This window comes from Maniola hyperantus, chromosome 3, assembly GCF_902806685.2.
Source record: "Maniola hyperantus chromosome 3, iAphHyp1.2, whole genome shotgun sequence".
Classification (NCBI taxonomy): Eukaryota; Metazoa; Arthropoda; class Insecta; order Lepidoptera; family Nymphalidae; genus Maniola; species Maniola hyperantus.
The window spans coordinates 11,204,816-11,221,266 of NC_048538.1; the positions used below are offsets into that span (position 1 = coordinate 11,204,816).

Below are 16,451 nucleotides of genomic sequence, written 5' to 3' on the forward strand. Positions count from 1 at the left end.
AACCTATAGCTCGGTTCGCTTTGGGCCGCATTCGATCCAAATGATTTGTAGATATTTTCAATGCGACGATGTCATGAAACATTAAAATTGAAATGAATATTTAGTAACATTACACTATAAAATAGGATGATAAATGAATTTTTGCGTTCAAAAAATGGATAAAGAATCATTTGCGCACGAGTTTTACGACTCGGCCGTAGTGATATTCTTATGCCGCGTATAGACTGATGTAAAGCCGAGTCCAGACGAGTGTAACGTGTAATGTAAAATTACTTGTAATTTAGCGTCATCAGTGTGGACGGCACACGAAACTGCAGCAAACGAGCACTGCGAGCGCCTTTGTGTTCGCCCAAAAACCGACAGCCGATGGATCAACCCAAGTGCTGGCGCGAGCGTTACATGAAAATATGTTCGTACACGTAGAATTTACGTGTTACATTACACGTTACACTCGCCCGGACCCAGCTTAAGATAACATATGCAATGTAACATGGAATGAAAAAAATTGCCGTCTACATTAGCGCAATGTATCATGCAATGTAACACACTTTGTAACAAATTCTCATACTCTGGTCAGGACGCCATGCGCGCGCGAACTGTGCAATTCATACGCTACGAGCATTTCAAGTTCACAATTTTCAGATTCGCAATTTGGCGGTTTCTTGATGAACAACAAATAGGCGCTCAGTGTGCTCAGAGCGTTCAATGTGGACGGGACGAACTGGACCCGTTAGGGACACAGCTACTTCAGCAGACTGACGCTACATCCGAGCGCACGCCGGATACAGATGCTCGTAGATAAATGTCCAGTTTGTGCACGCGCTACGTCCACATTGATGAAATTCTCCTTTCATGTTACGTTCCATGTTACAGTACGCGGCCAAAAGTGATGAACATCGATCTTTACGAGACAGCAGATTTGTAGAGCACTGTCTCGGTCGTTTTGAGACCAACAAAACGTCATATGGGTATGAGTGACAGAGACAACGCTCTACAAAGATGAAATGTTATTCGGCCGATGTTCATCACTTTCGGCCGCGTATTGTACCTTGCATCAGTCTATACTCTATACGCGGACTATTATAAGATTAGGTCTGGATATGATTCAAAGAATTAAATAGCACGGAGATCAGTGTTGTTCAGTTAAGACTACATTTTTTTTTTGTTAATATTATTCATGTTTTGATATAAAATATTCATTTGTAAATAAGAGAAGGAACCCTAGCGCGTTCCCCAGCGCTTTCCATATGAACGTAGTTTGGTATGAATACCATATGAATATACCTAAGTACTAACCAATGAAACTAAATGTTTGTATCTATGGTTTGTCAGATGTACATACAAAAATGTAATTTCAAGAAAAGTTACTGTACCAGCTTAAGGCAGTGGTCCGACCGCCGCGAGAAAACGACTAACTATCGGCGATTTTCTCTCTCAAGAAACGCACAATAAATGTACATTCCGTGTAAACGAAAGAGATGCATATATCAAAAGTTGCTCTGTGACTGTTCACACTCCCCGCGACGACTCGCTTTATTAGTTTTGTCGCTGAGCGACGAGCTTTCAAAAATAAACTCGCTCAGCGATATCCGTTCAGCGATGCTTGCTCGCTTGAACACGTATAACAAGCGCGCAGGTTTGCATAGGACTGAGCGACCGCGGGCGAATGGCGCGAGTAATCGCTCGTCGCACTTGCACACTCGCTTATAGCCCGGCGACAAAACTATCGAAACTACACACTCGATTCCCGCTGATCGCCAACTAGTTTATAGTTTCTAGTTCTACTCGTTTCTCGTTCATCGTCAGTGGTCGGACCACTGCCTTAAGATTAGTGTGTAAATCTTTGAGCCCATTTTAGTGAGAGACAAAATTTTATATACAACTATAGAAACGCCCACGAAATCTACCACATGGATTATTTTAAAATCTTTAAAGGAATTCTTTGATTTTTCGGGATAACGAGTAGCCAATGCCACTATATTATCTGTACCATATTTCATGGACAGTGAAAAGGCAGACAAACTTTCGCAATTATAACTTTGGAATAGGAGGACCTCGGATGGGTTCGAAACTAGTCGGGCTAACGTCGACGAAACACGTAAGTTAAGTATATATCTATATTTTATAATGTACCAAATATGTAGATCCTTAAGTTTACGTAAGTGCAGTCACATTTTTACATGATATTGTGGTTTTATTGTAGTGTATGAATACTTACCGGTAGTTAGGGCCGGTGTCCACTCCTGCTCGCCCGTGGCACCCCACAGCAGGGCGAGAGAGGCATTGTTCGTAGTGGACGGAACGCTCAAAGCAGCTCCGACTACGCTTAAAGTGCCAGATGCACTTATCATGCGTTTGCGACTCATTATATTGCCTGTAAATACAATGGAAGCCATTACATTACATTTGCGAAATTACCACCGCGACACAACGGTACCTTTGCGAACGCTACGTCCGTCTGAAAGACGATGTACAGAACCCGGCAGAAAATATTGTACATCGACCTTAAGAAAGAGGCTTCGACTTTGTAGAGCGTTGTCTCTGTTACATGAGTAACAGAGACAGCGCTATGTGACGTTTTGTTGGTTTCAACTACAGAGACAACGCTCTACGAATCTCTATCTAAAGGTCGATGTATTTACTGCCGGGTACAGTGAATTACTCTCAAGTCACGCTATTAAAGTTTTAGTTTAACAAATAAACCATCATCATCATCTTCTTCCCTCTACTGAGTACGGGTCTCCTCTCATAATGAGAGGGATCTAAACCATAGTCCACCACACTGGCCAAGTACAGATTGGCAGACTTCACAAACCTTTGAGAAAATTATGAAGAACTATAAGGCATGCAAGTTTGATCACGATGTTTTCCTTCACTGTTAATCTCTATATATAAAAATGAATCGCTGAATGTGTTGCTGATCGAAAATCTCGAGAACAGCTGAACTGATTTCGCTATTTCTTTTTTCATAATATTCCTTGAAGTACGGGGATGGTTCTTACGGAGAATTAAAAAAAAAATTGAATCGACTGTTAGGCCGTACGAAGTTCGCCGGGGCAGCTAGTATAATATAAATAGTTAATAACAAAACGTATGAGTATTTAAGAAATTACCATCAACTTGGTACACGGAGTGGTTGGTATTGATGTTGGAGGCGCCGTTCTCCTTCCCCATGTTGCTGTCGCAGCGGTGCACCTCGGGGCGCGAGGCGGGCTCGCCGGCCGGCCGCGCCTGGTAGTGGTGCTGCTGGATCAGCACGCCGGTAGGACCTGATCAAACAAACCAAAATAATTTGATTCTAATTCTAATTCTATATTCGGTTTTGGGTCAACGTTCTACACCAAATACTCAGTTTAGTCTGGGTATGGAGCCCTAAAAATCGGGCCGTCTGAAGCGAAGCTTTACTCTATCTCGCTCACTCATAAGGGCAAATGAAAGAGCGAAAAATTGCTTCTCTTTTATCGGGCGTCCCGCATCATCTGGCGATTAATATCAAGGCCTGAACGAGTACGAAAAGATACGAGCCGAATGACAAATGCTCTCCTGGTACTTTACTCATGTGAGCTACAGTTGGTGTCACGTCAAAGGGTCTCTGAACTTGATCTTGCACAGAGGGTGACTTATCGATCAACATATTATTTGGTGTATCGGTAGTTCCGACCTGAACCTACGCAGCGGGCGATTTATTGATTTATTTGGTAGTGGGAAATCAGGAAAGCAACAGCGTTGGAAGACCCCCACTAGGTGTATAGACAACATCAAACGTGTAGGGAGCAAGATGCAAGACTGTGGTACCCCTATAAGACTTACGTCCAGCAGTGGGCGTCTGTCGGTTGACGACGACGATGACGATTTTAGTTACCTTTTGGAAATATGTGGGTCCACCGGCGTCGGTTGCTCGTGAGTTTGACAGTGACGTGGGAGGGGTCGAACGGGTTGATGAGCGCCCTGCCTGTCCGTATCACAGGCTTGTTGGACACAGAGCTGCGAGGCGACAGGCGGTTCACTGACATCGAGGAGTCCGTGGAATCGCTGTTGGGTTCGTTGACGCCATATTTTGCTGTAATATAAAAATCAAATTGTAAAAAACATCTGTCCTTCTAGTTTGACTTTATCATCATCATCATCGTAATTGCAGGTTTCGTCAGGATGTTTTCCTTATTTATTATTATATTATATTATATATATATTATTATATTAAAGCAAGTGATATTTAATTGCTTAAAACGATGCGATTGCTGCGGGATTGAACTATATCGGGTTAAAACCACTAGGCTCATCACTTTTTTAGGAGTTACCGCTTTACGTGAATTGAATAGAATTTATAGCGGTATTTATTTGCTGGGACAAAAAGTAGCTTGTATCCGTCCCTAGGATGAAATGGATACCCGCATTCGGCCGGTTTTTTGATTTTATTCCACTGAGCAGGATACATTTTAATGGCAACGAAGTGAGCTATAAGCTTTATTATACTCACGACTATTCAGTATGTCAGTTCCCAGACTGTGATGGATGTCAGGGTCGGACATCTTCCTGTGATGAATAGCGGACACCGGCGGACTTCGTCTGTTGATGCCCTCTAAGCCCGCCACGGATGTCTTCTTTGTACGGGCCACTTTCTGTACCCTAAGACCAATATATCGTATTTTGAACTATAAACTACGACCCTTGGCTCAAGCCAGCGAATATGCGAACGTTAAAGGTAATGTACAAACACTATATCGCACACATTTTGTTACTCAGAAAATAAGGCACGTCTGGCTCTACCGGGATCTTGCTCTATCATGGAGAACTCAGGCATGCAGGTGTCCTAACGATGTTTTCATTCATCGTTAAAGTAAGTGATAGATTCCAATTCCCCACCCCTGAATGGATATAAGTATGGATTTATTGCTTTTATTATACAGAGTGTAACCAGAACGCGCTGGCAAAAACGAAGACTGGTGATAGTACTGATGATCAGTGATATTATGATACCACAAGAGAAAACGCAAAAAAATAAATAAAAAAAATCTTACATTTTGTAAAATTTCACGATATATCTATACTACTATATAAAGAGGTAATGTCGTTAAGCTTGTTTGTAGGGGGTAATCTTTGGAACTACTGAATCGATTTTAAAAATTCGTTCACCAGTAGAAAGCTACATTATTCCTGAGTGACATAGGCTATACGGGATCTTTAAAAATCTAAATCCACGCGGGCGAAGCCGCGGGTATCAGCTAGTTGCATATGAAACATCTGACTGACGCTAGCTAGAGGTCAAGGAACGTTCCGTAAGTAGGGCACTCAGAGTCCCGAGTTTTGCACGCTATATATTGCGAGTTTGAAAAATACTAAATCACTAAAACTACAAAATGAGGCAAATGATTATTTGTATTGGATTGTGTTTAAGTAGTATAACAATAACGCTAAGTTTTTGCTAGCGTTCTGGTTACAGCCTGTATATATTGATTTATTATATTTATTGATTGATTAAAATATGGATGGATGAATTGATTAAACATACCATGTACTATGAGCCGGCGGCAACTGAAACACTTGCGCATCGTACGCGTCATAGTCAAATATGGAGTTGTGCATATAATCATCCTCCTTCAACAGTTTCCCTTTACACTCGTCTTCGTACATCTTTTTCAACGGCTCCTGACTTTTTCTCGGCGGCAATTTAATTCTCGGAATAAAATTCGAGTATGCAACCTTCTTATTGGTGGAATAAAAGGACAAATTGATCCAATGGGGCATAGAGTAATCGTCTATAGAGTTGATATTGCTGTCTTTATTGTGGAACTTTAGCAAGGGGACTGCGTGTAAGGGTTGTTCTCCGACGCAAACTAAATCGCTTCCTACACCATTGTCGATGATCCTCTGCTTGGTGACATTGGTTAGCTCTCTATCGACCTCGAAGACACCTACGCCGGGTGTGATCACGACACTGAGTTGACCGGTTCGGTCAAAGCATCGGTCCAAGTAATGCTTTTCGAATACTGAAAGTTATTGTAAAAACTCCATCAACATAACAAAATAAACAACTACTAAAATAAATTAATATAAGATCAATACAAAATTTAATTTAAAACAAACTTTATTGTTAACAAAATTACAGAGACTATGAATTCAGGATAGGTACACTTATAAAACAAAGGGCCATCTTATCACTAAAGTGATCTCTTCCAGGCAACCCAACTTAAGAACTAAAATAAATCAATATTAATATATCTCAAAAACAAAAAATTATAACTACTAAAGTTATATTCTTAGATGATGCCTGCGTCTTCGTTTGCGTGGATTTTTTTATATCTACAGACTAACACTTGAGTGCAATCAAACCTCAGCTGGCAAGTGATGATGCAGCCTAAGATTAGAGATAGATTTGTACAGTAATTAGTTCAATAAAAAAAATGTTTACCATTTAAACTCATATTCAGAACTTCGAGAAAATTCCCCTGAGCTGCAGTAGAATTAATGGCAGTTGGTATTTCCATGTTAGGCCTCTCATGGTATTGCAGTACAATCTTTTGATAGTCAGTGAAAAGCCTTCTCAGTTGCAGTAAGACATTTGACCAATCTTCATACCTTTCATTCTGGACTGCCACCCTGCATTTGACAAAATAATCCAAAGGTCCACATGGAAAATTTCTTAGAATTATATACTTATATACTTTTTTGATGTTACTGTTAAGAAATAATTTTTGTAGGTTTGCAGTTTTTGAATTAGGATTAAAATAAAGGTTTCTAAAACCACAAATAATAATTGGCATTACAAATAAAACAAAACACGCTAATATATGAAATTAATTTCGTGTGTTGTGTAAAAATCAAATGCAAACCTTGTAACTGTAAATAATAAAATATTTATGTATGTGTATTGTGTATGGTAAAGGTATTTTCATTATCTTAATTTTATGGGCTACTAGCTGATGCCTGCGACTTCGTCCGCGTGTTATTAGGTTTTTAAAAAAATCCGTGGGAACTCTTTGATTTTCCGTGATAAAAAGTAGCACATGCCACTCTCCAGGTCTTTATCTATACCCATGCAAAAAATCACGTCAATCCGTTGCACTGTTGCGACTTGATTGAAGGACAAACTAACAAACCAATAAACCAACAAACAAACACACTTTCGCATTTATAATAAGGGTAATGATTATAAATGGTAACAACCTGTAAAAATCTTCATAAAACCGTCCTCTGTAGTCTTTCTGTAAACACTCTTTCATGTGTTGGGGGAATTCCTCTAAGGTTTTGGCTTTATAAAATGTTCTTGAAAATAATACAATTGTCACTTCATGATTACTGCCATTTTTCTGAAAAGTATAATATTTTGTAGCTTGCCATCCTACTATAACGGATCACTTTGGGTTTTAAGCTACATCCACACAAATAAAATTTGTTTTGTGCGTCATTTTATCAGAGAGTTCCATACATACAAAAGGAAAAAAGAAACCGTTATAGGATCACTTCATTGTCTGCCTGGTTGTCTGTCGTCAAGGGAATCGAAACCTATAGACTCTATAGAGTACTTCCAGTTGACCTATATTGAATCATGGGCTTCAATGATAGTTGGTAAATCAGGTAGCAATGTTTTATAGCACTAGTAAAGGGAAAAATCCGAAACCCGTGAATTTGTAGTTACATCACAAAAAAAGCGGCCAAGTGCGAGTCAGGCTAGCGCACCGAGGGTTCCGTACTACAGTCGAATTTTTTCGACATTTTGCACGATAATTCAAAAACTATGATGCATAAAAATAAATAAAAATCTGTTTTAGAATGCACATGTAAAACCCTTTCATATGATACCCCACTTGATATAGTTATCTTACTTCGAAAATTAATAATACTTACTAATTATTAGTTCATGACCACAATTTTTTTTGTGGAATGTAACCCTAAATTCACAGTGTTCAGAGGTTTCCCCTTATGTCTGCTATAAGACCTACCTACCTGCCAAATTTCATAATTCTAAGTCAATGGGAAGTATGTTTCTTGACAGACAGACAGACAACAAAGTGATCCTATAAGGGTTCCATTTTTCTTTTTAGGTATGGAACACTAAAAAAGTAAGTAAAAGGTAGTAGTCGTAATTAAACCTACCCTCCATTTAGCAAACAGATCCGCAAGAAATCCATTAACAGCCTTCTCAAAGTATAAGTCACCGTGAATATCAAAGTCCCACATCTCAGAGGACATTTGTATGAAAAGATACACCATAGATGTTGAGGAGCGGAACACAATTTTCGTGTCTTCCGTTATAACACCACAGGCGACCCTGTCACCCTGGGACCACATTTCGTACACCTGACATCTGATTGCACCTCCGCAATATTCTATCTTTTTATTCAGGTACACACAAGTACTGACCTAAAATAAACAGTAATCAAATCAAATCAAATCAAATGGTTTATTCAATACTAGCTGATGCCCGCGACTTCGTCGTGGATTTAAGTTTTCCAAAATCCCATGGGAACTTAATTTTCTGGGATAAAAAGTAGCCTATATGCTAATCCAGGTTATAGTCTATCTCCATTCTAAATTTCAGTCAAATCCGTCCAGTAGTTTTTGCGTGAAGGAGTAACAAACATACACACACACACACATACAAACTTTCGCCTTTATAGTATTAGTCGGGATAGTATAATTTTTGATTAGATGCTTTATAGTTTATACACTCTAACTACTGAATGAAGTTAGTATAAGATGGCTGTCTTAGTTACATAATCCCCATACCATTAACCGTTTTGAGTATTTTTTTTGAGAAAAATTGGTTCTGAGATTGTGCTGTGAATAGGTAACAGAAAGAAAGATAAACTTTTGCATTTATAATACACATTCAACATCATCATGAGCTGCCCATTGCCGGCTCACTACAGAGCATGAGCAGAGCCATAGTCTACCATGCTGGCCAAGTGCGGATTGGTGGACTTCACACACTTTTGAGAACATTGTGGGACTCTCAGGCATGCAGGTTGTCACACGATGTTTTCGTTCTCCGTTAAAGCAAGTGATATTTAATTACTTACAACACACATAATTCCAAAAAGTTAGAGGTGTGTGCCCGTGATCGAACCCCCGACCTCTACTACTACCCTACTACTGCTAGCTACTCTACTACTAGGCTATCACAGCTTATGTTAATATACTTATTAGTATGGATAAAATGAACAAATAGTTAACTATAAGATTTATATATGTATATTTTACCAAATGATTCTTCAGCCTCCACATCTCAGATCTTCCCAAGTACTGATCTTTGAAAGTCAGTTCCACAGAATCTAGAGCTACATCTGCTACATTAACAATATTCACATACACATCTGCAAATGTTCGCAGTTGGAAGGTTGTGGCAATGCTTTGCTCCACGCTGATAGCATCTGGAAATAAACATTATAATTTATATAAACACTGAATAACAGTCGTAATATAGTGTTCTTAATTATTAGTTATTACCAATACTAAAAATCTATTGATCTCAAGATTTTTTTTAAATCTATTCTGTTACAAGTTCAAGCCCTGAACTCTTACCTGATAGTATGAAGCAGTTACGACTCTGGGGTAGTTAAATTTTAGCATGGCACCTATGTAGTTTGTATATGAACACACAGGTCTTACTTCATTTGGTTGGAATTAATGCATTCTGCTGCCACATCTATAACTTAAATGGGTGTGTTTAGGAAACTTACCTCTCCCTCGTCCTGGAGCATCAACTTTAGTAACTTGCAAAAGCAGCCTCGGGTAATCATTTTCTGGATGATAAATTTCAACAATATCTTTTTCCTTTAATCCAGGATAATCTTTCAGATTTATTATCAGATCTTCAGCTTAAATAATATGGAAATTTCAAAATAACAGATTAGAAATGTCTCAACAAAGAGTAAATTGAATTACATTGTAGTTTCAAAAGACATTTATACATTCATACAATAGCTGTTGTACCTACTGTAGAGGTACATTAATCCATCAAATAACACTTTAAATGTAATGTGTTATAAAAGAACAAAATACTTACAACTAAAACTAGACTGATGAACGATCAATTTAAAAGATTTCATTGTTGTTTACAAATTATTTATGAGGAGACATCTTGTCGACAAAATATTCCATTGTAACAAATAGCTACTTAAGCTAAACGAATAGTAGTGTAAGGATTATTAGCTTCCACTGGCATTCGCTGTTAAAAATGAGTGCTTTTATTTGATTTAAATTTTAAAAATTAATATAGGTATTTTGGAGTTACACAAATTTCTCATTATTTTCTTTCCTTTCGCTTTTTTTTCCAACTGACCACAGCAACCGCCAACAACTGACTGTAGGTACGGCTCTGGGCACAGGCTCTGGGCACCGACCAGAAAAAAAAAGGCTCTGGGTTCCTTCTACTTCTAGCTCTTTTGTTTGAGCCAAAGAGAATATAATCACTATGGTTTGAGCCTTCAATCCTTGGATGAATAATTTTCAAAAGTCTTCAATCCATAAAAACACCATTGCAACCACAGACCGTGATTGGAAATAGAATGCACCCAAAGAGCAAACAGAAAACAAAAAAACACTATCCCGTAGATAGAGTAATAAAGGTAGATGCAGGAACGTTTGCTTTCTCATTCGCACTAAAAAGAGAGCAGAGATAAAGTTACTAATGTGATAAACAGAGACGCAGCTAACCTATTTTTTGTCCCTTATCGTGTAACTGGTTTTTTTCAAGAATACATACAAGAAGTTGCAAAACAAACTTTGAGAATTCGTGGCGTGATTGTATTTCTCATGAGTTATTTACTTGTTTTCACATAAAAAACGTTTAATACAAAAATTGTTGATCGGTTAATACAAAATATATTGACTACTAAACAATGGTAATAATTGTCGTGTTATTTATCGTTACGTCGTGCTATCGCTATCTCATACGCGGTTACACAGTACTTACATCTACCTATTATTCTATCTACGCACTATCCTATCGCTATGTTTAAATACTCTTCTAAGTATCGCTATCATATTATTAAAGGTAGTCTCAAAAGAGGTAGAATCCAGAACTGTAAGGTTAGTTGGAGAAATAAAGATAAAGGTCAGGCTCAAAGAGCTAGGACCCAGAGTTCTAAAGCCAGCTAAAAAAAGATGACGGTCCCTTCACTGAACTACAGTATGATGTCTACACGCTGGAATTGCGTTTGCCAACCTGTTTTTGAAACAACTTGATTTGAACACGATTTTTGAGCTGATAGCAGCAATATGCGTCATGCAAGTATACTCCGAACTAGATTTATGTCAGTGAAGTTAGTCTCAAATCTCAACAAAGACTTTTTTTCTTGGCGTTGATATAGGTACCTACCTACTATTATTTATTAATTGGAAATTAATAAAACTTAAAGCTAGTCTTGTCTTGTAACCTACAAATCATGCACCGAGTGGAATGGTGCCAAGAAGACTGGCTGCATATTCGCGTTGGACAGCCAGGCTGATCCTTTGCGCAGAAGATAATATGTTGACGGTTTCAAATAGCTATTTGATACTAAGACGTGTCTTTTTTAATTCTTGATATGGTATGGTGGTCGCTTTGAATCTCTACAATAATAACCATCTTTTTGTATGGCACACCTCGTCCAGCGTACTTGTATCATAGTTATAATGTCCATTTCAGTGTACTCTCAAGTCTGTCAAAAATTCAAAATTAAAATGTCAAAAAAAATTCAAACCATTCTTCAATTCAATGTTGTTGTTGTGAGTTGGAAATAAGTGAATTGCTAGATCTCAACGATTAAATATTTACAATAATTATAAATGGTCTACAATGAATTTAGTGGGTATAAAAGAATTAGTATCATTTTCAGCTGTTGTAACTACAATACTTCAATTTTTATCCGGAACGTAAGTTAGATTCATCACTGCCCTATAAAGACCTACAAAAGATCTTTAAATTGAAAATTTATCACTATGCCCCTTTTAGATTGGTTTGCAAGCAATATGTAGTTAATCGTACAACTGCGGAATCATCACCATTACCTTTTGTCTGCGGATTTCTATCGTAAGTAAAATATTTTCTATTCAAGCGTGTATGTAGTGTAGTGGTTTATATACCTATATTATTTTTAAGCATTTACATCACAGTTCATTATTTTAAAATTTTGATTTACATTACAATTTTTGTAGGGATCTCGAATTTTTTTGAAATAAGATATAGCATATGTCACTCAGGAATAATGTAGCATTCTACTGGTAAAAGAACTTTCAAAATCGGTTCAGTATTTCCAAAGATTATCTCCTACAAACAAACTTATAAACTTTACCTCTTTATAGTAAGATTAATTAATTGTCTAATCTATTTTAGAATTGATTTCTTTGAACTTGATGTCACTGCATTCTTGGGCAATTTGCTTTAATATACAGTGGAGCTTTGCTAGTTATTGTTTTAAATAAAAATCTTTATTGTTACAGATGTGGTGTTTGGTTACTATATGGATTAATTAAGCAAGATAACATAATAATTTTAGTCAATATAGTCGGGGTTACTCTTATGATCTCATATGTATTCATATTTTATATTTACACCTTCAAGAAATCTAGTGTGTTGAAACAGTTCCTTTTATCATTATTGTTGTATTCATTTATTATGGGATATATGTCAGTAGAGACTGACAATGAAGTACTTTTAAACAGAGTGGGTATGTGTTAACTTTATTTGAATTTAATATTTTTTATGCATATAAAAATTCTGCACCGAAAAGGACTGGGTTAGCAGACCCTGCACTAAGTGGATGATGACATCTAACAAGTCGCATTGAGCTGCTGTATTCAGGCATGTAGAAATCCCTACAAGAGACCTATGTCCAGTGTGTTTTAAAACCTATATTCACATGAACGAAGTCGCGGGCGTCAGTCATCATCTAGTTAAGTATAAAATAATTGAAGAGAAAATGCAGAAGGAAGCAATATAGTACACAGTTTGTTTTGCATAAAAATATCGTTATATCTGCGCAGTACACGATTTTTCATTTGGTGGTATGGAGTGAAGACCCATGGCAGAGGTCTATGCTAGTGTGGAATGCCAGTTGAAGGACAGTGCCTATGCTCAGATACATCCCTTCCTCTGTTGTCCAGGGTTTCTTAAAGGTTTTTATTTGCAGCGAAAATACTATAATAGAACACTTCATCAACTGATAGACGTCCACTGCTGGACATATGTCTCTTGTAGGGACTTCCAAACATGGTCTTGCGCCTCCTGGATCCAGCGGCTCCCTGCGACTCAGCTGATGTCGTCCATCCACCTAGTGAGCGGGTGGGACAGATATGCATACATATACTAATTTTGTAAATTGAAAATCAGTAATAAAGGATTTGTATTTGTATTTATAATAGGGCTCACAGTGAGTCTGCTCACAGCCGACGGATTACGTTAGGTGTGACTCACTTTACGTTTAATACTCATGTATTGTGTGTTGTTTCCAGGTTTATCAGCATGTACACTCACTTTGATAACGATCGCCGCGCCAATGAGCAAGTTGTTATATGTAATCAAGAGCAAGTGCACAGATTGTCTTCCGTTTCCCATGATATTAATGTCCTTCATTGTGTCAAGCCTTTGGTTCTTCTATGGTTTAATTGAGCAGGACTATTATATGACGGTAAAATATTTTGTCTATTTTATTCTTGACTTAAATTAAAAAAAAAACAGCTAAGTGCGAGTCAGACTCGCGCACCGAGGGTTTCGTACTACAGTCGTAATCTTTTGTCATTTTGTACGATAAATTAAATACTGTTTAGCATAAAAGTTTGTTTTAGAATGTACTGATAAAGCCCTTTCATATGATACCCCAGTTGATATAGTTATCTTACTTTGAAAATTGAAAATACTAGGTAATTAATTATTAGTTCATGACCACAATTTAATTTTTTTGTGATGTAACCACAAATTCAAGGTTTCGAATTTTTTCCTTTACTTGTGCTATAAGACCTACCTACCAACCAAATCCCATGATTCTAGGTCAATGCAAAGTACCCTATAGGTTTCCTGCCAGACAGACAAACGGACAGACGGACTGACAGACAGACAGACAAACAACAAAGTGATCCTATTAGGGTCCCTTATTAAAAGCTTTTATTTTCCTTTTTAGGTATGGAATCCTAAAAAATATGAAAGATTTACTCCCTTAACGGCACTTTAGGCGACTCTAGGTCTGTTTACGTAAACATCTATTTAAATCGCGCCTAAAAAGTCTATTTAAAATTCGGCCCATTATCAGATTATTCATCAATAAAAATTAATAAATAGTAAAAATAAATACGCAAACTGTAAGCGCGATAACGCACTGCACTTCCGTCATCCGAGTTCTATCCGTCATCCGTGAGAATACCAGCGATTATCTACGACATATGACATATAGACGGATAGAACTCGGATGACGGAAGTGCAGTGCGTAATCGCTGTAACTAAGCAATGTTTTCTTTTAAGCAGTATTATTTTCAGGTACCAAATTCCATTGGAGGTGGATTGGCAGTGGTGCAGCTCTCTTTGTTTATAATATATCCAGCTACTCCATATTCATCACTTGTAATGAAGACTACATTAGCATAAATTTGGACCCTTACCTTATTAATTGGATAAGATAGATAGATAGCTAGATAATACAATTTAAAAGTTTAAAACTTGTAATGACTATTAGGTATAATGAAGTGTTAAATGCCAATACAATGCTTTAGTATTAATATGTAGTATTATAATTTATAATGCCGTATTCGTTGATGTATTGTATAGAGGTTGTGTAATTTTTTCTGGACCATGAATCCAAAAAAAACTATTTTGATTTAGGGTACCTATCCTATTGGTGCATTTAATGCTAATTGCATGGCACATTAAATTTTAAATATTCCGTTAATTTAAAAGGTACACAAATATTACTAAGTTTTTTAATAATCTTAATTATACTAATAATATTATAAAGAGAAATGATTTCTTTATTTGTTTGTGATTGATAAACTCAGAAACTAATTGAACCGAATTTAATCGTTTCACTATTAGAAAGGTTCTTTATCCAGAAGATAGACTGTAAATATAAACAAATTAAGTACTGCGGACGAATTTGCGAGCAAAAGCTATAACTAAGTGCCATAATTTGAAAGGATGATTTAAATTAAGTATTGGCGCCGATTCTGTTGTCTTTCTCTAAACTAAATTTAAAGTATCTGCATCCTTTTCTTTTTAATATTTCTAAAACAGGATGGAACATGAATTTTACATTTAAAAACTGTAAATTTTAGTGCACACTACAAATTTAAACAATACGCTCGCGACTCGCAGCTAAAGTCACGGTGTTTGACGGCTCTAAATCAAATTCAAAACTGTCAAACTGTGTCTGTCCTTTTTCCTTTCCTTCTTATTATATTAGTTAGAAGAGGATGCGAATGCTCTAAAATTTAGTTGTGCTCAGAATCCAGAAAACCATTGTTAAGCTCTAAAATCTCTTTTACCTGAAAAGGTTGTGGTATTTATTAATAGAGTAAAATTATAGAGATGTCTACAAATTTATGTCTAGGCATAATATGTTTTTTACCTACTTACTTTTGTTATCATTCATTGTACCTATGTGTTCGAATTAGACTGACTGAATCACTATTTATTTTTAATTTATAGTTTTTGGTTGACTGATTTTCTAAATTAGCGCGGTAGTGCCCAAGTGAACATAGTATTTCAAAAGAGTTATCACACGACGCGTACAGTACGTAATTTGCTAAAAAATTCCCGCACAAATTAGCAAGCATTCGTCGGTTCGTTCGATACTGTCGACCGAAGTAGAATTTGTAGACTTTTATAATAATACTAGCTGACCCGCCCCGGCTTCGCTCGGGTGGGATTTAGAAAATCGTCGACTCGGATCGGATGAGTGCGTAACAGCCCTTATATATCCATACTAATATTATAAATGTGAAAGTGTGTCTATCTGTCTGTCTGCTAGCTTTTTACGGCCCAACGGTTTAACCGAGTTTGATGTAATTTGGTACAGAGGTAGCTTACATCCCGGGGAAGGACATAGGCTTTTTATCCCGGAAAATCAAAAAGTTCCCACGGTATTTTCAAAAAACCTAAATCCACGCGGACGAAGTCGCGGGCATTCTCTAGATGTACAATATAAATAAAATTTGTTGCGTCAGTATTGAATGCGTTTAGTTGGATATAAATATCCGTGAAGAATTTCAACAAGTTTTCCGAAAAAACAAAGGTCATAAAATACTATTTTAATAGATTATTATTTCTTTTAGTTTTCAGTTTTCAGTAATTTATAAATAAGTTTGTGTTGATATGTATTTATTTTATCGAAATTTATATTTCGATCATTTTAGTAAATAAAATTTTTGTACAATTTATTTGCTTTTTATTGTAACTGGGTAATTGAATATGTATCGGTTCTAATATTATGTCGACATGGGCTATTTCATAATTTTCGGAAAACAAATGTAATAGTTATAAT

General features: G+C 36.8%; 2 protein-coding genes across 10 annotated transcripts in view; one reads left to right on the top strand and one right to left on the bottom strand.

The window, feature by feature from the left end:
• Positions 1-10,312, bottom strand: part of Iml1 (GATOR complex protein Iml1) — a 29,865-nt gene extending 19,553 nt beyond the window's left edge. For 4 of the 9 annotated variants that reach the window (XM_034984756.2, XM_034984755.2, XM_034984757.2 and 1 more), the window contains exons 1-12: positions 10,007-10,311; positions 9,681-9,818; positions 9,202-9,371; positions 8,095-8,361; positions 7,165-7,307; positions 6,410-6,597; positions 5,510-5,987; positions 4,478-4,626; positions 3,863-4,060; positions 3,114-3,269; positions 2,219-2,374; positions 4-18 (exon numbers count right to left, since the gene is read on the bottom strand). In XM_034984756.2, coding sequence (XP_034840647.1) covers positions 4-18; positions 2,219-2,374; positions 3,114-3,269; positions 3,863-4,060; positions 4,478-4,626; positions 5,510-5,987; positions 6,410-6,597; positions 7,165-7,307; positions 8,095-8,361; positions 9,202-9,371; positions 9,681-9,818; positions 10,007-10,049 — 2,101 coding nt within the window. In that variant the 5' untranslated portion in view covers positions 10,050-10,311. Of the gene's footprint in view, positions 1-3; positions 19-2,218; positions 2,375-3,113; positions 3,270-3,862; positions 4,061-4,477; positions 4,627-5,509; positions 5,988-6,409; positions 6,598-7,164; positions 7,308-8,094; positions 8,362-9,201; positions 9,372-9,680; positions 9,819-10,006 lie in introns of all 9 variants that reach the window. The other 5 variants (XM_034984754.2, XM_034984751.2, XM_034984750.2 and 2 more) reach the window with 3 other exon arrangements.
• A 1,297-nt stretch (positions 10,313-11,609) lies between these two features.
• slv (sugar transporter SWEET1) lies at positions 11,610-16,345 on the top strand. Its single transcript, XM_034984899.2, has 5 exons — positions 11,610-11,856; positions 11,936-12,013; positions 12,424-12,650; positions 13,435-13,610; positions 14,453-16,345. Exons 1-5 carry the CDS (start codon positions 11,780-11,782, stop codon positions 14,558-14,560), a joined length of 666 nt encoding a protein of 221 aa, XP_034840790.1. The 5' UTR covers positions 11,610-11,779; the 3' UTR covers positions 14,561-16,345.
• The last annotated feature ends 106 nt before the right edge of the window (positions 16,346-16,451 follow it).